The following is a 23,901-nucleotide window of genomic DNA, read 5'->3' on the forward strand; positions in this document are numbered from 1 at the left end:
AAAAACTTTAGTCCCATATGTTGATGCCTTGACTTTTAGGAAACCATACTGGTCTCAGATGGCCAGGCGAACTATGAAGCGCTCACTAGATAAACAACTGGATTTCTAACAGAGACGTTTGCCTTCTGTTCTAACTGGAAGATACAGTAGATACTCAACAGCTCAGAGTCTCTCTTTTGCTCCCTGTCCATGCAGAAAATGCCACAGGGCTTTTAGTTTTCAGAATTAAAGGTTTTAAAAAGCTTATTTAGTTACTCAAGCTGAGAAATATTAATTTGTTCCATAGCTGAGACCAGAAAAACTATCACCAGGAACACAGGACAGCATTACCAGTCAGGGGCCATCGGTCAGCTCTCTGTTTGTAGTTGATTTTATTTTTGCACTAGTGAAGGCCTTGCTCCATTTGCATGCACAGATTCTCTGTTCTTCAACATTCAAAACTACATTTTTAGAAAATTTAAGTTTAATTTTTACTGTTTGAACTTCGATAAATAAGCAGTATTCCCTGCTTCCCACTATATAAGTCTGGTGCATTAGACTCTGAGAAATAATATTTCTAATATCTGTTTCTGAAACAGGATTTCTCCTGGCTGTCCTAGAACTCACTTTGTAGACCAGGCTGGACTCAAACTCGCAGAGACCTTCCCGCCTCTGCCTCCTGAGTGCAGAGATCAAAGACGTGAGCCATCACTGCCCAGCCTATTTCTACTATCTGAACTTTAAAACTCTGTGTACGTGTGTATGCACACATGCAAGGCAATATTAGATGTTATATTTTATTAATAACTATACCTGATATTTATAGTGCCCTACTCAACAAAACCAAGAAACAATACAATAAACTTGTGGTTCATTAAGATTTAAAGTGATACCTACAACTCCTGGAGAGTGAGAAAGGGGGTGTCTCTAGAATTATATTTCCAAAGACTCATTTCTGAAAGAGCATCAGGAAAAGAGGAAAGATGCAGACCACTGGAAGGAAGGCAACAGCAAGATCAACGAGCACATGAAGAGCAGAGAGGTCTGAGAAGGCGTGCAGACTGTCTAACTGCTTGTGGGACAAAGCAGGAGGTACTGGTGTGGTGTGGCCGAATCGGGAAGACTCAACTGCAGAGCACATAGATAAAGGCATCTTCAAAATGGGCTTTTTCACAAAAATCAAGTTAACAAATATTTACCTCCAACAACCATTTAACCCGGAGCTTGTGAAAATATTTCCATTTCTTTCTTTTCAGTCGTAAGAGTTGCAGCGAGTAACTATTTTTCTCATGTTTGATTCTTTTTCTTTCAAAGTATTGACAATAGTGTCTTACTTTGAGTCCCCCACTCAGCTGGTTTATGTCATTTATATTGAGCCTTTTCTAGTCAATAAGAACACTGTTTAGAAACAAGAAAAATCTCTACTATTTCCTTTCTTCCCTCCACTCCTTCCTTTCTTTCTTTTTCGCTATTACTATGTCAAAGCATTGGGTCAGCTTGCTACAGTGCAGTTTAGTTAAAAATAGAATCTTTGGAGACATCACCACACTGCCACTAGATGGCAAAGCAGCTTTCCCATTGATGCCCTCATCCTGTAAAGGGACTGACAATCCGTGGCACTATGTCTTCCATGCAGAGCAGCATTCCAATCAGCTTACACTGAAAAATATGGATGAGCACCTCATCCTGAAACTAAATTACTTAGGACACTTATTTCAACACATATTTATAACCTTAATCACACCAAAACCTTCCTTTTACAAGCCAGCATCAGCAGTTTTTAACTGTTTCTGTTAAGGATAGTAAGATTTAGTGACTATAAGATAATAAATGCATCACAAGAGAAATTAAAACAAAATATAATGCACAGCAAAATGAACAAGTCTGTAGTTTGGTGTACGTTTAAGTCAAGCACGTACAGGTATTTCCCACATTAGCTATAGACTCAGGTATGATGTATCCTAGTATGTATACCTAGTAAAGGATTACATTGTGCTTTGCAATAAAGGATGTGTGCAGTTACTGGAGTGACACATGTGGTCCAGTTACCATCTGGGAACTTTTCTGAGCTGAAGAGCAGGAACAGGAAACACTATGATGCTCTCCCACATCCCAGAAATGAGAAATGGCCTACTTAAATGTTCTATAGATGACCATAAGTCATGGGAGAACCTTTATTACAACCCACAACACTGAATCTTACAAGGTAACAGACAGAATTAGTAATCTAGTTTTTTAAAACATAAAGAATGTTCACTTTTCCTTTACTTTATAAAGATGATTTACTCGATCATATTGACCACTGTACATAAATTAGAATATCTAAAATTGTCTACGGAATACCGCCGCAGCCTATTTCAATAAGGCTATTGAATGAATGAATACACCTATACAAAAGCACAGACGTAAAACACATTGACATCATTTATAGTTAGAGCTCCCTAGTATATGCTGAAGCTGTTCAGTCAAGTCACATGAGATTACTGATGCATTATTGTATTTTTTTCTACTAAAAGCAAACTCCAGATGGCTATGGAGAGTCCCACTGCCCTTCCTCTGGTCCCAGTCAGTCAGACAGCTTGGTGGCTCTGAAGTCATCCACCAGTTCTACAATGGGTGTCACTGAGGTTTCTTACGTTAACCACTCCTCTGACAGGCTCCAGGCAAATGCCTTTACTTAATTGATACTTCCTTTTGCAAGTCCAACTAAACCCTCTAATTTCACTCAATTGGTCACTTACTAAAGTAACAGAAGTTCCCATTTAAACAAAAACAAAATCTAAATGGTGCTATGACTTGAATTAGAAGTGCTCTGGTAGGCTTCTGTGTTTTATCATCTTGTAGCTGCAGGGGGTGCTGTTGGGGAGGTTATGGAACCTTTAGAAGGTCAGTCTTATAAATCAGGGTTATGTAAAGCCTTGGCCACATCCAGTCACTTTCTAATTCCTGGTCCACTGAGACATGAACAAATACATAGCAAACTCCTACCACCAAGGACTGGGCCACCACAGTCTTGCTTCCTGCACTGCTAGACTGGTCCCTCTCAAACTGTGAGTCAAGACAAGCTTCCCCCACATTAAGCTTCTTCTGCACGGTACCTTATCAAAATGACAAGAAAGAAACTAAAAACATGGGAACAAAGTCTCAAAGAAAGGCGATAATTGAAAGGCTATTTTCCATAATGGGCATATTAAAGTACTGGGATATTAATCACTGTTATTGATTTTAAGATTAAAGTTAGTTGTAATTGTTTTGAATTCATAAGTTTAGAATTTATAGGGTCACCTGCTAAAGGATTTAAGTTGTTGGGGGGGGGGTTGTTCTTTAGTGTAAATGGGAATAAAAGAAATACATTTGTGTCTACTTAGGGAAACTATGTTCAACGTAATTGTTACAGTATGATTATAGTATGAGTACAGCTCAAAACTACTTATGCCTGAGCCTCATAGGCTAATTATAAATTATTAATTTATTCACTTGATACTAATACTTTAATCTCTTTATGGGTGACTTCCATTCCAGCTATGCCCAAATAAGCTTTGCATTTCCTCCCTGTAGAGCTCTACCCAGCTGTAAAATACACGAGAAGAGAATAGCTTCTTGAATCTGGCTGCTACTAGCAAGCTGAGGGCAGAGAGCTGCTTAGTGCTCCTCAGGGTGCTAGGAATTCCCTGGTATCTGCAAAGCTTGGTCTTTGAGAGCCCTGATCTCTTGCTAGTCATGACTCTGGAGCCAGTCATAGGGAGAATCACAGTCAGCCCTTCGGTATAGTTGCTTGCAATGCCCCTTTCCTAGAATGAACTCGTGTAATGGCTGTGCTGAGCTTGGGTGTTTTCATCTGTGAATTTTCTAAATGTGAACCATTCTCAGAAGAAAATGCCTATGGATTCAGGAGTAGAACCTGGTGTTTTTCTGTCAAGTATATCATTTGGGGCTTCTAATTATTACTATGTTTCTGTATGTTAAAGGTAGCTACTATTCATAAACAACATGTGTTATGCCCTGGCTCACACAGAAGTACAGTCCAAACACTGCAGAAAACCAAGACTGACTGACTAGGAAACACTTCAGCCCAACTCAGCACTACATTACTAAGACATTAGCTTTTTAGAATTTGATTAAGTTTTTCAACAGTTTAGGAACACTTTAAATACTGGGTGTATATAAATGTTGAATAGGTGGAAAAGGAAAGCCCTTGAGGTAAGTTAAAACAGCCTTCCTGGGTAAGCAGAAGTAATGCAATGGATCTGAATTTTCCATCCCCTATTTTTCTTTACATTGATAAAATCATTACAATTATTCAGAGTTCCAAAATAGGAACTACAGTATCTTCCTTGATTCTTGTAACTTTTTCTCTCTTCTGCTTAATTATGGCAATCAACTAAGGCTTTTCAAACATAATTACCAACTGTTTCTTTCCTTCTAATCCTACTTGATGTGGGAGTGTCATATATCAATCTGTTGATTTCATTGGTTAAGCAATAAAGAAACTGCTAGGCCCATTTGATAGGCCCACCCTTAGGTGGGTGGAGTAAACAGAACGGAAGGCTGGAATAAAGAAGCTGAGTCAGAGAGTTGCCATGATTCTTCTACCCCAGGCAGATGTAGGTTAAGATCATTCCTGGTAAGCCAGCTCGTGGGATACAGCAGATTATTAGAAATGGGCTAGTCCAGGTGCGAGAGCTAGCCTAGAAGAGGCTAGATAGAAATGAGCCAAGCGGTGTTTAAAAGAATACAGTTTCCGTGTAATTATTTCGGGTAAAGCTAGCCGTGGGGGCGGCCGAGTGCCGGGGAAGCAGCCCCGCTGCTCCTATTTCAACACCTACTGTCCCAGATCTTGTCAGAAAGACTTTCTTGAGCTCTATTTCTTCAACAGTTTCTACTTCTAGACGTATTCTTCTCAACTCAGTCCTAGCGAATACTAGCGGAAACCATCTTTCTCTCTCAAGATGCGAAGACGTTCCTCATGACAGCTCATTGCGGTCTTTAAGATCAGGTTCAAACTCTGCACTACCTTCAAGGCCCTACAGGACCTTGTCAATTGTCTTAAAATACTTGGTTTCTATTACTTTCACTCTGGGTTTCTGCAGTTAATCCTCTTTCCTCTCTTGTTCTTCTTTCTGTCTGCTCCTTCACCTAACTCTTCATTCATTTTAAGATATTATTTGGATTAATGTTTCTATTTTGGCAATAGTTTCCAACTATACCTTGCCTATTTTCAAATTTTCCATACTTAAACCACCTTTGTCAATTTACCATTCTTTGGACTTGTGATTTCAGAGATCTTATAAAAATATTTCAGGGATGCCCAAACAAAGTCTGACTCAATTACACATCCAAGTGACTGCCTTTCTCAATGAGCCGATGGCTCCAAGAAGTGTGCTAAATAGCCTCAGCTCTTATTACACCCTTTCAGGATCTCCTCAGCAGAGAACACATCTTTCCACTCGGTGTCCAGGACCCCTCGTCTACAATCCTGCGCTTTCTCTGTGTTCCCTGGCACCTCAGCTGCTTGTTTTGTTGCTGGCGAATGCTGGCTAACAGCCCACTGTTGGAGACAGCATTCCTCTGCTTACCCCTCTTATTCGCTGTTTTCCTACCCCCCCCCACCTCTCCTCCAGTGTACCTAACCACTCTTCCTTGGCCATCACAGAACTTTTCACTTTACTTGGTCATTTTTAAAGCTGGCTTTTGTTAACATAAGGAGCTTCAGGAAGTTGTACACTGTATGCGCTGTATTTTAGATATCACACTCTCTGGAATCTAGTGGTACCTAATCATGAAATGTATCAGAGTAATTAAAAGGAAGTTAAAGCTATTTTGACCACTCTTAACAAGAAAACAGGCAAGGGAGGGGCTAACTCTGCCAAATGTGAAAATGAAAATGTATGGGTTTACCCATCTTGGCGTAATGCTATAGTGTAAGAATTTGGCTTCCATCCCACCCAACCTTCCTTTGTTTTGTTTTGTTTTGTTTTAAACAGCACCTAATAGATAAAACTCTCCAACTTACTCACTAACCCTAGCCCACCTTTGGCATGAGAACTAAGAGTGTAAAGCAAAAACAAAATGAGCTGGAAATAGGTCATGGGTAACAATCAACTTTCAAAGGTAATTTCAATGTTAGAAATTCAGGCTGTTTTGATTAAAGTTTCTAGCCCTGTCACTTTCTGTGAAAATCATTTATTTATCAATGTTTTGGTATTTCCATCTGCACAGTGAGAATCCTAAGAATCCTTACTTCACACTTTGGGTGCTGAAGGAATTGGAATCTATGAAAGCATGTAGACTACACTAAAGTACAGCACTTAGAAAACAATTATTAAGCGTTCGTTATTATTATCATTCTCCTAAGTGGTGATTATTTAACAATCAAGAGTCATACTCAGTTCCTAGAGTATAAAAAGGGGTCTCAAGATAAAATGTGGCTTTAATATGACTTTTAAATATTACATATGACTCAAATAATAATAAAGAGCAGCTAGACAAATAAAAATGGCCTAAAAGTGCAGGGTTTGTACTAGACTCTAATTGAGATCATTTATTTCAATATATCTATTTTACAACATTACTTATAATTTAATATCTCTATTTTTACTTTTATAAGTACCTTAATGATTATCAAGAATTTTGAAATTAAAAATAAATCAAAATATCAATTTGGCTTATAGGTACCTACTATATTACAAGATAGTATGTTGGATACTAATTTCTATACTGCCTTCCACCTCTAACTCCTAAACTCTGAATTTTCTCAGAGTGTTATAAAATTAACCATATACAAAACACTCGTTAGAATTTATGCTGGTATACTGGTTTGGGTTAGGATTCTATCCGATTTAAGATGAAGATCTACGAAATTTAAAAGTGATACATTATTGTTCTAAAATGATTACTGTCATTGCTAAAAGAAACAGGTACTGAAAATTTAAAATGCTAAATACATGGTTGAAAAATATGATCTTCAAATTTTATATAATTATATTAATATAAAAGTTCCAGCTGAAAAATCACAAAGGTGATTTCAGATATTTTGATACAGCCTATAATTTTAATTACACGAATAGATTATGACTTGGCTACTTTTGAAAATACAGCCAAATCTTGATTATTCTTAGTCTATAGAAATATGGACACTTAAAAATGGACCTCTTCACATCTTTAGTGTCTTTCACTAAAGTATTTACCACTGTGATCTTATTATTCTACTTTGTACTTTGATTTCTGTTCCTTCTTAATTATCAAACCATTTCATTGATATTAGTCATAACAAATAATATAACAAAGGAGGAAAATGTAATAGATAACCAGTCTGAGCAATCAAGAGTTGGCTGTACAGTATAGTATTTACCTTAAGAATCAAACTAGAAGAATTAAAAGAGCCTCATCCTACTTCATTATCATAAACAACAACAAGCAGGAGTCCCTATGCCTTAACATTCCTAGTCAAGTCTCCAAGTACCTGAAAGAACCCTGGTGGCACAGGACCTACTGGCATGCCATCTCCTGGGGGCATGTTTCCTAGCACGGGGCTGGGAGCTGCTGCAGCACTCTGCAAAGAATAAAGGAGAGACAGAGCTACATCATTACAGAGAAGGCACAGGACCACAGGCTGCTGAGACGATCACAGGGTGGCTGCTTTTGCACTCCTGGGAGCAAAAGCTACTGACTTCCCACTCCACAAGTGAACTGTGATTAACAGAGTGACGAACAATGTCACTGGCTTCAGTAGGCCTCTAGAAATTTCATGAAGGCAAAGACCTTTCTTGGATGACACATTCGAATATATATTAAATGCTGACAGTAATGTGACAGATGATAAGAATTTAAATAAATGCTTAATTTTAAGGTACACACGTTTGAAATGGTAAACATTAGCAATGAATGTACAAATAGACAAAAGTCTGTGTACGATGATCACAGGGATTGAGAGAAAGATTTTTATTTGGATTATGCTTAGTTATGTCACAAACAAGTATAATTAACTTTTTGCCTAGAGATAGCCATATTATTATTCCCTTTTAAAATGTTACAATCATTACCCAAAATATAAACTATAAGGTGGTGAAGATGAAAATGCAAATGGAAGACTAAAGAAGAAAAATAAACTAGATTTGAAATCACTGGTCTCACACAAGTTATGAAAAACATCAGGTTGAAAAATTCAATGTTTATTCCATTTGTAAACTTTTAACGAAATCCTAGCATTTTATTAGGAACATGAAAAATTAAACCTTTAGTTTAGATTCTTTGTAGTCAAATCAGGATTATAGATTTATTTTTTTTAATATCAGTTATACATAAAATAGCTCTGCAACTATGGATTTTATTTTTCAACTTGATTAAACACATTCAAAGTCCTAAAACTACTCAAGAAGGGTCCCGATGGGGATATAAACTGGTACCACCTTTATGGGAAAACACATGCAAGGTCCTCAGAAAACTCAGAAACAGATCTGCCACAGCAGCTGACGATCTTACTGCTGGGTCTATCCACAAGAAAAGAGATTAATGTGTTGCAGAGACATCTGCAATCCTATGTTATCTGAAATTCTATTTATAACAGAAAAATACAGAATCAACCTAAATGTTCACTGATAAATGGATGGTTAAGGAAAATGTGGCCCATATACACAATGGAATTTTATTTAGCCATAAAAAATGTGACAGCATTAATGAACCCGGAGGACATTATGTTAAGTAGAAATAAAGCAGGGTAGAGAGACAAACAGCACATATCTGGTGCAAATGTGGAATTTAAAGAGCTGGCTTCATAAAGTGGAGAAGGTGGTTAGTAGAGGATAAAGAAGATACGGAGCCAGGCTGCTCGACAAGTGCAGAGTCCCAGTTGGATACAGGGAGTAAGTTCTGGTGTTACACTGAATGTACTGTTACTGTGGTTAGCAAGAATGGATGATGTATTTCAAAACAGTAGGAAGAGAAGATGACTTTACTACAAGGGCAGCAGAGAGGCTGAGGACATAGCAGTTTGATTTTTAACAGCTTTGTTGTGAAAAATACTGCAAGCAGGTTCCAGAGTCAAGTGCATGCTGCACTGCCTACTGTGGACTACTGAATCCATCTGTGCATTTGTAGCCCGCAGAAGATACAGTATCTTAGCATGTTCTACTGCACAGTTCTTGGCTTTTTAAAAAAACAAACAGACAAACAAACAAAAAGAGAGGTTTATTCCACAACACTTGAAAAGGTTGAGAGCAATGATTTTCACAGTTCCCAAAGACATGTAGGCTAAAATGTGATTGCGTGAAGTACTGCTTACTTATGAACCCAAATGCAATTTCAGCCAACGCATATGAATACAAAAGAGGGAACTGAGCATGCTCCGAGGAAAGCGTGCCACGGCCTGTAGTGACTATTCCTTTCATTCTGCACAAGTCGCACATGGTCTTTAAATGAAAGCAAGCTACCTTTCCATTTAACTAAACTTGCATAAAATTTTAATACACTGTTGAGAGGGGCGAATTTACTACCAACAACCCTGTTAGCCTTAAACACACAGTTACAGCCAGGTCTAGGAATTGAGATTTGATCTCTGTTTTTGAAATAATTCAAATCTATTTTCATCTATTCTTAGCTGCCCAAAACCGACACTGGTAACTTTTTTTTATACACTAGAAAAATAAAACAGGTTTATTTGTACCAATGAACAAGAAAGAATGTAGATTGCTTTCTCCAGACTATATTGTTTACAAGTATTTGTTACTTTTTCCTTGAAAGTTCTTCACCCTATGAATACTTTATGAATGTTTATGCAGTTATTTTATAAGTCCAGAAAAATATTCACTTTTTTGGTTTTCTCATCAAGGACATTTGAGGGTCAACATAGCAGTGAATATAACAGAAATAAAACCCTTGCTTTAAGGCTTATTCTTAGCAAGAGGAGAAAGACAATAAACAAAACAAATAAAAGAGAAAATATTTATTGCAATCTGACCCAAGGAGAACAGAAAGAATGGGGCAGAGCCCTCAACGCTGCAAACGAAAGGGTTGACAATTCTGAAAACACAGTGAAGACACACGAACTTCCAGACCAGGCTACAGAGACTCCTGGCTGAATTAAATGAGTCTTTTATTGTTTTGTTGTTGCTTTCTGTGTCTGTCTGTGTCTCTCGGTCTCTGTGCGTATTTCTATATTCTAGTGTTTATTAACAGAGTCTCACATAGCAGTTTCAAGTCCTGATTGACCTTGAACACACTACTCCCCTGAAGCTGGCCTTGAACTCCTGACCCTCCCCCCCCTCCCTGGTGTATGCTGCCACGCCCAGTTTTTACTGTTGTTAGACTCTCCTTACATTTCAAGACATGCCAAACTCTTATTGTGCAAAGGTAAGCATGAGGATTCTTCACTTTCAACATTCTTGCTTCGCTCACAAAGATGTGGTTCCTCGGAAAAGGTAACCTGATAACTAGATGACTTACAGCACATGGTACAGCTAGTTATTTGGTGTTAGAGTAATTTTTAGTCTTCTTTAAAGATACAAAAGGAACACAATATTATAATTTATAATAAGATTACAATTAAATTATCAAAGTCACAAAGTACAAGTCTGGGTCATTCTGACCTCTACTTTACCCTGTGGGCCACAGGCTGAGCCACACTGTTCATCACTTGTGCTAGGCTTCACTAACAGTCCACTGCCATTATTGTGTTATGGGATTCAGCTTGGAGCACCATTTGGTCCACTAACAAATGCTACTCTGCTAAATGGCACAGATGTATACTAATCGGTACTATAAGTACTGTCAAACAATAACCCTCCCGTTGACTACCATGCTGGTTTATGTACATTATTTATGTAAGTATTCTAAGTACTGACTCTATAAACTGAAGAACTGAGCTGTTTGATTAAAGCTTCTAGAAGGAAAGGGTTCTAAGTTTCTTGGAAAAACTTGTTTCAACTTTACTTCTAACAAATGGGGCAAATTTAATCTGTTACCTAAGAGCAAACAGCAAGTTATAACTGAGCCTAAGTAAGAACTGTGCAGGAGTCAGCACAGCTACCTAACAAGGAACTAGTTACCACTAAACAAGTCAATTAGTGAGATACCACAGAGGATCAGTTTCACTGGAATTACATAAATTCCCATAAGAGTATCACTGAATATCCTTTATTATTTAATTGTTTTAGTTTGATTTTTTATAATAACTTCTTGTCTTAATAAAAGAAAAACATACAATATGGATATTTCTTGTAACTAATCTGAATGTGAGCCTTCCATTCAGATATAAACGTGTGTTTCCATTGTGTCCTTTAAATCCGCAGTTTTCAGATACGAGCACCCTAATGCGCACTTACCAGTCACTAGCTTTGGTATTTGAAAAGGAGATGAATAAACCTCTAGGAGGTTTCAAAAGAGTTGACACAAAGTTAAAAATATTAATCTGTCATAAAATAAAATAAGCTTTTATCAAGACGTTATACACAAAGTAACTTAGTAATTCAAAAAACCAGTTTCTGACTATACAGTGAGGGTTAAGATACAAAATTTGTGTTTGGTGGAACACAAAAAATATTAAGAATGTGTAAGACTAAAAAGAAATAACTGTAAAAATAAGGAGAGGGTCTGACTTAGAGTTTGGGAGGAGATTAAACATAGGGTAAGAAGGGGAAACAGGATTATTGGTTTTCATTACTCATTAAGTCATGTGCACTATTTTGAGACTCCATGATTTCAACTGCAATGAACCCAGTTCAGGTGTTGCCAATGTGACTGAAGTGAGAGGCCGCACTGTAAGAAGAGATGCACTCTCCCCACTTCTAGGAGGGGATACTCCATCTCATAAAAGAATGTGTGGACAAGTTCATAGTCTTTGCTCTTCTTCTGCCTTCTCCTAATGACACAGCAGGAAGGTCCCCCACTAGGTGGCAGTGCTCAGTCTCAGACGACCCAGTTGCCAGGCTGTGACGGAGATCTTTTTCCTAAATTTCTGGTCTTAAATATTTTGTTATGGCAACACAACACACACTAGCTATATAGAGGGATTTGAAAGAAAACCTAAAAACGGCGGCAGTAGTTACCTTGCCGTGCCAACTATAATGCGAGCTACACTTAAGTAGTCTGATTACTGGCTGAAGACACTGTTATCATATGGAGGAATTGGAACAGAAAATAATGTGATATAGGCAAGCTAAAGAGTCAACATGATCATTTGTTGACAGCTTACTGCATAACACATATGTTTATTTGAAAACAATTTATTTCTATTCTACTTGTTGAACTTTACTGTCCATTTTCAAACACTTTATATTAACTAATTTAACATTATTCTGTTTTCTGACAATAAAAACTAGAAAGCAATGCATTTTATGCCGAATTTACCTGCGTATCTGCATGGTCTGACGTTAGTGTTTGCCATTTTTCCTAAAAACTCATCTGAATACAAATTAATTTTGCTAGTTAATGGGAAATAACTAGAGGCAAAATTACACTGACTAGATGAACTGGGTAAGAATGAGAACAATATCCACCTTGTAGATGTAGCTGAAGACACACTAGTACACAAATGGCTGGATGCTTTGGTTTTTAATTTCTAGTTTCCCAGCTGTAGCCAGGTAAGGTATATTACAACCTCCAACACAGAAGTATGTTGAGTAGTATTCTGTGATCAAATAAATAATGTTTTATAATTTTCCACTGATAAAACATCAATATTCTATCTACACTTTTATTGCTGGCTTTCTATCTTTATATTTCCTTCAAACATATACCATGCCCCTGAACTGCTGTTTGACCATTTTTCCTTGTGCTTCTATCAACTCTTGCCCAGAAGGCTCATCATGAATTTCATATGTGAAATGGGGAGCAGAGATCACAGTGGAGACACCCAAGACTTTTGGTATAACAACTGCAAGAAGACTAAGTTGGTCTGGTTTAAGCTACTGAGTCTGCTCTGAATGGCTGTTGCAGATACAGGTATAGTGGTTTTAAAATCTGGAAGGAACTCTGCAGGGAAATGAAAACAAGCACACCTCCACCTCTAAATTCCTATTCACTTCTGGAAAAGGGTGTTCAAAGGACGTACAGAAAGTGAGTAACTCCAAAGTTCTCTAGATGTTGCTGCAGTTACCCTGATGTAGACTATATATTTCCTAATTATATAATTTTCATTAAATCAATATCCTGGTTAAGAGTAAACAAACAAAAATAAATCTCACATTAAGCCACACTTGGTTTTGTGGCCCATCTGGTGTCACAATTCTGTAACTGGCTTTGCATCTTGCTCAGGTCAATTGGTTTTCTTCATTCCACAGGGACAGTGGCAGAGCTTAGATAGAAGAAAGTCACATGCAGCATCTCCTCGGCAACTGCCAGCTGTGTCTCTAGCCCACCCTCCCCGCTCCTGCTCCCTGACTGCTAAGGAAAGTTCCACCAATCCTGTCTAGACTGTTGAGCTCAGTGATGGGCAGGCAGGGAAAGACAGACACGTGCTGGAAGCATTGTCTGGGATTCGCCATCCTGTCACCTGTGCTGATGGTGCCTGGTTTGGCTTTATATCCTGTATCACAGTGAGTGGGATCTGACCTTAGTTCCTGCACTGGAACAGGGCCCACTTCCTTTATTTTGTAGGCTGGTTGCTTCTCTTGCTACCCAGATGGGGACTGAAGGCCTCAGATGTCCTAACTAATATGTTATAGTTCTGTACCTCAGTCAGCGAGAACGAGCTGAAAACTAGACTTCACCACTAGCTGCAGCAAGAGTCCCTGGCTGTGAATAGCTCATTTACTATATTTCTGCCATGTCTCCCTGATACATATTGCTTTTCCTACCTGAGGGGAATTCCAACACCCACCCTGAAACCATGAAGATACTGAGTACTTGCAGACATCTCTCCACGCGCCTGCTGCCATACAGGAGATCTACAAGGCACACATCCTTCCTAGCAAGTGTTTGCTACAGAACTCCTTCCATTTGCTCAGTTCTTCCTTCTATTGTCTTGTCTTGGAGTCCCAGCACATTTGTTCTAAACACACTCCCACAGCCACTCCCTTCTACTGACGTTGTTCTTCCGAAACATCTTTGTCCCAGAACACATGACAGCTCTGTACCAACAGCATGAACCAAACCATTGGCACTTTTTTTTCAATACTGATTTTCTCAAGAAGTTAATCATCATGAGACTCATTTAAAAGATATAATATCAGTTACACCTTAGTTTATAATTACACAAGATGGCTATTTCCTTTGGGAGCACCAGTACCTGTCTGTAGTCCCAGCACTTAAGAGGATGAGGGAGGAGGATGCTATGACTTGAGGACCAGTTTGTGCTACATAGCAAATCCAAAGCTAGAGGACATAGACAGACAGACAAAACCCAGTGCATCTCCTCAAAGACATGTTTTTCACACACACACACACACACACACACACACACACACACACACACATTATAAACTCATAGGAAGAAATTTCAAGCTTACCATTTTCAATTTATTTCCCTTAACAACACCATTAGCCTGGATTTGAAATAGTATGTAACTAATAAACTATTTTAAGTTTTACCCAGAACAAATAAGAAGACATGGTTAAGCAGAAATTTAATGGATTTTTAAGTCAAAAATTGAATTATTTTACTACAATACCTAGGATGATTTCTATCACTGAATATTTTTAAAGCTATTTAGAATGTTTCTTCTTTCAAGAAAGTTAGTACACATAAAAAAGAAACCGAGAATAGCTTGAGCCAAAATCTATTACTTACTTTAAAAGATGTTTATTTATAGGAGGCAAAACAGGTGGCTTACAAAAAGGCAAGATGAAAATAAATTAGTAAATGAAAATACTTGTTCCTATTCGCTCTGAACTGAAAGGGAATTAACTCACTGGACCTGCTCTCATGTGCCAGCGAGTGCCCAACTCTGCCTCCTTCCTCCCAGGATGGAGTGTGACTGCTCATCTCTGCTACTGGATTTTAAACTATTTAATTGCCTCACAGAGCAAAACCAAGCACCACTACAGGTTAGCACATAAAAACGCCTAGATAAAAGATAACTGCAAAGGGAGCTGCTTAATCTGTAATATTTTGAAGATAACTTTACTTTTTAAAAGACCCTAAAAATAGATCATATCTTTGAAAAATAGAGTAAAACAAACCAAAAACGAGATATTCAGCCAACAATTGGTTCTCCCTTTTAGAACATATAAAAAAGGGGTTTTGTTGTTGTTGTTTTTTTTTAATATACTAGTGAGTTGTTTTAAAAGCAGACTCTTGTGAGACAGTGGTTAAAACAAAATTTATCTGTGATCCTCTTTCTAGCCAACGCTAGTGTGCTCTAAAGGAATTACAGATGTTCATATATGACCTTGCACGAGATGTACACCCGTGATCCTCATGATGATTGTTAAAAGCCTCAACATAGACAGTATGCCTTATTAAAATAGATCTACCCAATTCCAAGCAACAGAAGAATGCTGCCCCTAAATGAATCCTAGAATCTGTTCTTATTCCTCATATTGCCACTTAAAATGATTAGACAAGAAACTGTCTTTATATACTGCATTACTAGAATATTTTTATGCTGAGAAACCTTCATCCTTAAAAAGGTCAGTTTACTTTTTTGAAACAAATAAAATTCATTCAGTGCAGTTCTGGAGGAACTGAGTGAAAAGACTGGGAGAAAGATTTCTGAAACAGAAACTTACATGTGCCTGTTTTCATGTAAAACTGGCTCAAAAGCCAGGTATGGCAGGACATGTCAGTGCTCTTGGATTTGTGAAGCAGAGCAGGAGTTTAGGGATAGCTTGCTCTACACAGAAAGTTGCAGGCTACCTAGGAGTATCCATCTTAAAATCAAAAATAAATAAAATATAGTAAGCCCAGTTCAAATGTAAGAACGTGAAGTGTGAATGATGCCAACATAATGAAGTACCTTAGCCTGGTACACATATTTCAAGTCAAAGTTTGACTTGATATTTTTCATCCAAGCATGCATTTAAATACAACAAACTTTACAAACACCCCATATGTAATGGAGTACTGAGCAGACTCTGCTCTTTTTCAGAGACATTTATAATCCTAAAAGAAGACATAATTATACTCAGCTGTACTTGGTAGCATGGGAAAGTTATGAAGAGGAAGGTGCAGTCTGGAAGAAAATCATCTAAGCTGAGACCTAAAGAAAGAGCTGGTTGGTAGTAAGGGTCAGACGTTAAGTCAGAACAGTTATGCCCTGCAAAGTAAAGGATGAGGAAGAGTGAAGGAGCATGGGAAATATTAGAAAGGTCTGTGTAGCTGAAGTGAGTGACGTGAAATTGCTGCATGAGGTGGCTTTTTCTGGATTTAGATGACTTCACACAGTACTGGATTTCATTATGGCATTTTCAGATACTCTTCCCTTTTCTTCCCTGTGACACTGTCCCCACTTTACCCCTGCCCCCTCCACTTTTACTGTCCCCTCCCCACAATATCCGACATCTAATTTCATATCACATATATTTCATATCACATATATTTCATTACCCCCAGCCATGCAGTAAGGTCTTTTATTTGCCTCTTATGGTTCCCCCTTTATATTTTCATGACCTTCTCATCAACAAACAATAAATCAGAAATTGTGGTTCCTATAACCCTTGTATTAATTTACTGCAGTGTTTACCACATTATAAGTAAGATTTCTGTTTTCAAACTGAACAGACCTAAAAGGAATGACTTTTTCTTTCTTGAACAGGTGGAACTTATTCTGAGCACAAGGACACTAAGAGCTGGATGGACTGAACCTGAGTTTATTATGTTGACTTTTTTTTACTTAAATAAAATTTGTCATTTACAGAATTAATAAGTATACAAATTCTAAAACAGCATATGTTATCTTACACCAGGCAAGTACACCAAACTCCTCGAAGAAAGCCGACAGAAGTCAACTTCGTTCATATTTATTTTTGTTGTTTCCTAGTAGCTACATGTAGTCTTGAAGAAGAGTAGGCTAGAGTAAACTTCTTTTCATGCTAACATTCCCCACAGACAATGGCATTAATCAAGGATGCTCTTACATGTAAAGTGTCCACTGATTTGTAGAATCATTTCATCTGAGTCCTGAAAGATGGCCATAAAACTCATTTTTAAGATCAGGGTGTAATATACGGCACCAAGTCACAGCTAACCATTAAGTGAACATGGTTTTAAACACTGTTAAAAAGGAAGCCATAAAATAATCATTCTTTCACTGTAGAATCACAAATGGTAAGTTACTCAATGAAATCAAATTAGATGCATTAACAAAATCAAATTTAAAGCAAAAGAATTAGTAAGTATAAAAAGCATTTTTACTTAATAAAAGGAATAATTCATGAGCAAATAATAATCTTTAATGCATGAAAGGGCATAACCGCAAAACTGACAAAACTACAAAGAAACTAATAAATTCAAAATCACAATGAAAGGTTCAGGGGCCTCCTAGAAACTGATAGATTAAGTAAACTAAGACAGATTTATAATCAAAACCGACAAGTTAAATGTAACAGACACATAAAAACAGCATTCCCACAAGCAGAAAATGCACATATTTTTCCAGGATTCTTTCTACTTTAGACTTGGTAATTGCCAAGCAAATGACATGGAATACAAGAAGCTATTTTTCGGTATTTGATAAATAGAAAAATAATTATTTGACACTCTAAAGTAATAAACAATAGAACCTAGTAACTGGCAAAAACACAGCTAGAGGTAAAGCCATCCATACAGTGTTCTTCCCACCTCCTAAATAGCACTGAAGTAGACTGTAAACAGAATCACCTTTGAAGGGAATAAACATCACTTAGGTTAAAAAGGTAATGGTTATTAAGTAGTAGTAATATCGCTGACTCAGTAAAAATAGCACGTTCTTTATATATTTGCAGCCACTTGGGTACTTATGCATAAACAGAGGCACTGTCACCTATCTTCCACATGTTAAGAACAGGCACAACCCTCTCCAAATACACAAGAGAACAACGGTCCACTGAAACTGCAGGCAACCTGGGAGAAAACTTGTACGAGCTGTGAACACAGCAGGGAAAAAGCAGTCAAACTGAATTAATTTCATGGAAAACAGTTTTAGTTAAGCTAATCTTGAAGAAAAAATTTAAAAAAACCAAACCTATTCGAATAGGGATGAAGAAAATACTCCAATAGTAAAAAGAAGCCAGAAAAAAATGAAAGTAGAGGCACCAACATTTAAATGAACTGGTGGTTTGGTTAGAAAACTAGACCACAGAAATCATGACACAGAAATAAAAGCAATCAGCTGAGGTGTGGTGTCACATGGATGAGTTAGCATCCCCAAAAAAGGCCTGGGAAAGACCAGCAGTGAAGATGCAGCCTTGGGAGACCCCAGCACAGTGGGCAGCCAGTGAGGAGAGCAAGAAGTGTGGTATGGAGCATACCTGAACCTAGGAGATCAGCTGTGTGCTTCAAATGGCAGAGCCAGATGTAGGGCTGCTCAAGATCATTGGAGCCCAAAGTGTCGAACACTGAACTTTTTACACTACTGGCTTTGGGTTTTCTTTGATTTGATTCTGTGTCCTGTTCTTCCCTTTCGGTATAAGAAGTGTTTAAATTATTTCTTTATTTTATAAGAGTCCATAGTCAAAAGATTAAACTTTTAGAGAGACTTTGGAATTTAAGAAAAACTTTGGAGTTTGAAAGAAGCCAGATATTTTTAAAAGATTGAACTTTAAAAGGGTATAACATGAATAATAAAACCCAGAGACAGATATTGGGGTTCAAACAGAAGACCAGGAAAGCAAAGTAGCCAGCTACTAGAGAGCTCTTACCTCTATAAAATCTTCAGACTGAAAGAGAGCGAGTTCCTGTCTCATCCTGCCTTATATTCCCTCTAGTGCTGGGATTAAGGCGTGCACCACCACCACCCGGCCCACTAGGCTAACTGAAGGTATGTGCCACCACTGCGTGGCCTATATTGACTGACTAGCATGGCTGTTTGCATTCTGGTCTTCAGGCAAGCATTATTTATTAAAAATACAAATGAAATATCATTGCATTTCCCCTTTTTATCAAAATAAAAGGCTATAACTAATACAAGAAAAACTATATACAGTTTACAATAACTATGTACAATATATATGGACAATAATACATCAACAATGTCTAGTCTATTTGCATTTGACAAATTCAGAGGAAATACTCCATATCTATTCTATCTTGGTGAGTCTAAAGTCTTGTACATAATTTGCTTTCTATCATAACTTACTTTCTGGATCTGGTAACAAGGAAAACTTTAACCATAACTATCTAGTCTTCAACTCCCTCAGAGACCCAAGAAGTAAATAATATTAACTGAGTAAACAGGAAGTACAAGCAAGAGACTTCTAAAAATTCTGAAAAATGACAGAAACAGCTGGCTGCCTAGACAGTCACCCATAGCTCTTCTGCAATGTTGGGGCATCCATCTTGGGCCTACAGGCCTAGCATATTCAACAGACTTTTCTATGAAGCAGGATATTCTGAATGGCTGACTCACCTTGTCTTGACAATGTTTGGCAGTCATTTTCTTTTGTAGCCTGCTTGTCCAATTAGGACAGCATACTGTCAGCAATTGAGGCAAGGGCATTTCCTTGCCCAGTAGCTTCCTTTTGCCACAAAGAAAATAAACTCCATGTGGAGTTTCTTCGATGCCAATTATCTTCTCTGAGGTAGACTGGTGCTACCAGAGATGTCTCATTGTCATAAAAAAAAAAAGAACCTATGTTCAGAGAGTCCGGTTTTATCCCAGGCTTTTCCAGACCCAGGCCAGCTGGTCTTGGTGAGTTCCCCGTAGAACATCCCCACTGTCTCAGTGTGTGGGTGCACCCCTCGCGGTCCTTAGTTCCTTGCTCGTGCTCTCTCTCCTTCTGCTCCTGATTTGGACCTTGAGATTTCAGTCCTGTGCTCCAATGTGGGTCTCTGTCTCTGTCTCCTTTCATCGTTTGCTGAAGGTTAATATTCAGGAGGATGCCTATATGTTTTTCTTTGGGTTCTCCTTATTTAGCTTCTCTAGGATCACTAATTATAGGCTCAATGTCCTTGGTTTATGGCTAGAAACCAAATATGAGTGAGTACATCCCATGTTCCTCTTTTTGGGTCTGGCTTACCTCACTCAGGATAGTGTTTTCTATTTCCATCCATTTGCATGCAAAATTCAAGAAGTCCTCTCTGAACATAGCGGACAATGAGGACTACTGACAACTCAAGAACAATGGCAATGGGTTTCTGATCCTACTGCACGCACTGGCTTTGTGGGAGCCTAGGCAGTTTGGATGCTCAACTTACTAGACCTGGATGGAGGTGGGGGTTCCTTGGACTTCCCACAGGACAGGGAACCCTGATTGCTTTTCAGGCTGGGGGGGGACTTAATTGGGGGAGGGGGAGGGAAATGGGAGGCGGTGGCGGGGAAGAGACAGAAATCTTTAATAAATAAATAAATTTTAAAAAAAAAGTAAAGTGCCAGGCGGTAGTGGCGCACGCCTTTAATCCCAGCACTCGGGAGGCAGAGGCAGGCGGATCTCTGTGAGTTTGAGGCCAGCCTGGTCTACAAGAGCTAGTTCCAGGACAGGAACCAAAAGCTACGGAGAAACCCTGTCTCGAAAAATCAAAAAAAAAAAAAAAAAAAGGAAAGTGAAATAAAGCTCCAGGTTGTTTGATTTTGATCTTAATACCGTCATGAAACATGGACAAATGGAAAACTTACATCCTCATTAAATATATTTTAAATTGCAAAGCTTTACATATGTAAACTATAGGAGGTAGTTTAATTATAAAGATTAAGATTTCAGTAACATAATAATTGAGCTGCTTAAATGTTTGACATATGAATTCAGGCATTTGCCTTTTGTGTTTTTTTATGTTTATCATTCCTTTTTCAGTTAATAATTCTTTCAAAAACTCTAGACGTAAAGACTTTGAGGCCTCTTAGGCTGTCCTTTGAACTCTTAAAACAGGGGTAGATTGCTTTCTGTAAATATTTTAAGCTTCATGGGCCATTTTGTCTGTGTTGTAGGTATGCAACTCTGCTATTAGAGTGCAAAGGTAGTTACCCAAACAGCCATGACTATGTTCCAATAAAACTTTATGGTTTGTGCATAAAAAAAAAGAACCTATGTTATTAAACCATCTTAAATGCCATGTTCTGTTGATCTCTGAAGTATTTGAAGATGACCTGTCTATCTAAAATATATCTTTGTATGACCTTGAAAACAGACCTAATGTGACTACAAGTACGATTATAATAGGTGATTAACTACTAACCTGCACTTTCTTATTTTTTTAACACTTGTTTTTTTTTTAAAAAAAAGATTTATTTATTTATTTATTATGTATACAGTGTTCTGTCTGTCTGCTTGCTGGCCAGAAGAGGGCACCAGATTTCATTACAGATGGCTGTGAGCCACCATGTGGTTGCTGGGAATTGAACTCAGGACCTCTGGAAGAACAGTCAGTGCTCTTAACCGCTTAGCCATCTCTCCAGCCTCCTGCATTTTCTTATTATTCTAAACAGTTGGTAGTAATAATTTTTAAGGACTAGAAATTTGCATTACATTGTTAAATGAGTTGTATAGGTATAATACCTTGAACAAGAGTCGAAATTTAGGTACAGTATGTTCTAACAAAATTAATCTCAAATTTGTATCAATATGCAAAATTTGTATATAATATACAACAATCAAAACCAATGTAAAACATTTAAAACTAGTAGTTGCTTTTTAAAAGTAGATTCAATAATCTACCTTTTTATCCTATCATCTCTATATCCCTCTTTTCTTTTCAAAACAAGAACTATGTATCTAATTTCCTTTGCTCAACTTTCCTCCTGACCATAATCAATAACAACTTGTAACCAAACTCCTAAACAATGACAAATATCCATAACCCATTGAACAACCAAAAGTGACCCACCCCACCTCTTGGGAAGGTGGGCATAGTTTTCCTTAAATTTACTTCCTGCTCTCTGGGAGTAACAGTATCTTTAAGGGATTCTGAAAAGAAAAATTAGGGTTAATTGTCAAGGACTAGGAGAGGCAGCTATATCATTTGTTGTCCAACTTCTGTGTAATGGGGAAGTGCAGGGCTTGAGTCCTGGCTAGAGTAGTCTGTTAGGCTGAATCATCTCAGCTAGCCACCTCAAAATTGTTCTGAGCAATTTGTAGTCCACAGCCTATCTTTAGGTGATATTTTTCAGCTTATTGGGGCTACCATAGTCCTGGAGGAATTGTCATTGTGGGGCCCTACCCTCCTTTTGGGGACTCCAAAGGTCACTGTTAGGCATGGTTCACTGCAGAAAACTGATCAAGACTCAAACACAAAATCATGTACAGGAAGGTAGATGAAACCTTTTTCTAGAAATAGTTAGTACTCTATGACCATTAATATCATGTCAAATAGTTATATATATTAATCTTATATATGTATATATATACATAATATATATTAATCTTATAAACCTTATATCTTCAGAAAAGTTGTTAAAGTGTCAATATAAAACCAAAGGAATATGAGTTAGTGGCAACAGAGTAGTTCTTAAATTTTTATTTTTCTTCTGTTTCATATCAGTTGGTTCTTCTGAGAGAGAGATTTTGGATTTCATTTTAATAAGCATGCTTGGGTTTAGAGAAGGAAAGAGCCACATTCAAACTCCAAAACCAGCTTTAATCTTTAATCCGACTGGGGTTACAAAAAGACCATTTGCATTATATGTCTGTAGAGAATAGCAGAAACAAACATTTGGGAAGATTTATGAAATTTTATCCTGTTGTGAATGTGATATATCAATAGGCAAGTTTATGCCTTTGCTTGAGACTTTTTTAATAGATGATTTGTACTTTTTCTTCAGATGTCTCATTTGTCCAATGGTCTTCAGATTCCTTAGCTGGATACTTCTATTTTCTTTAAAAGACAAAAATAAAACCCTTCCTACCTCTAATTTTAGGGCTATTCTCTTTTGGCAAGTTATATTTGATCAAATAAAAAGATTTGTTAGTTTTATGTGTTAGTTTAGATTAAGGGGCCATGCTGTTTGATGAGCTATCATCTCTTTTAATTAAGATGTGTCTCTTGTTCAAATAGAATCTTTATCAATTTTGATAGTATCCATATCTTTTCTTCTCCTGTGGAAACAAAAGCAAGGCCCCTTCCCCAATGTAACACGTATCCTGGTTTCCATTCTGAGGTCAACAAATCTTTAAGGTATACCATCTGATTTATTTCCATAGATTTTTCTACTATCCAATGTATCGCCACAGCTGCTATTCCTTTCTCATTTGCATTTAGAAAATTCAATGTTAATAAAGCATTATGCAATCTATTTCTGGGGGCATTTATCATCCTTTCCTGTTTATTTAACATATCCTTTAGAGTTTGATTTCTTCTGTAACTGCCTGAACTGTAGGATTGTGTGGTATAGCTGTAATATGCTTTATATTATAATAAGCAAAACTGTTTCATTTTCTTAGAGACATATGCTGCAACACTGTCTGTCTTTATTTGTACAGGTATGTCCATGATGGCCATAACTTCTATCAAATATATGATTACTGAATCAGCCTTTTCCAAACTCAAAGCAATTGCCCATTGAAAACGTGAATAGGTATCAATAGTGTGGTGTACATATTTTCGTTTTCCAAATTCTACAAAATGAAACACATCTCTCTGCCAGATTTCATTCCTTTGAGTGCCTTTTGAATTACTTCCTGCAGGTAGTGGTGTTTGGTTGTATAAAGAACAAGTAGGATATTTCCTTATAATTTCCTTGGCTTGTTGTCATGTGTTAGAAAATTAAACCTTTGCTATTCACATGATGGTTTTTTTTTTGTCAAATTCTAAGGCCTTCAGCACATTTGAAACAAATAATTGATCGATTTCTGCATTACTTTGCACTAGAGAACTAGAGAGTCATAAGGGATCAGATGTGTGTTATGTACATAGGATGATTC

At 37.5% G+C, this 23,901-nt stretch overlaps 1 protein-coding gene across 4 annotated transcripts in view; it reads right to left on the minus strand.

Annotated features, from left to right (window-relative positions):
- The window catches only part of Ssbp2 (single stranded DNA binding protein 2), a 255,173-nt gene that overhangs the window by 65,078 nt on the left and 166,194 nt on the right, over nt 1-23,901 (minus strand). For 2 of the 4 annotated variants that reach the window (XM_075976344.1, XM_075976343.1), the window contains exon 5: nt 7,442-7,531. The exons of the other annotated variants lie outside the window; for them this stretch is intronic. In XM_075976344.1, the coding sequence (XP_075832459.1) occupies nt 7,442-7,531 (90 nt within the window). The remainder of the gene's footprint in view (nt 1-7,441; nt 7,532-23,901) is intronic. 4 annotated transcript variants of the gene reach the window in all.

This window comes from Microtus pennsylvanicus, chromosome 6, assembly GCF_037038515.1.
Source record: "Microtus pennsylvanicus isolate mMicPen1 chromosome 6, mMicPen1.hap1, whole genome shotgun sequence".
Classification (NCBI taxonomy): Eukaryota; Metazoa; Chordata; class Mammalia; order Rodentia; family Cricetidae; genus Microtus; species Microtus pennsylvanicus.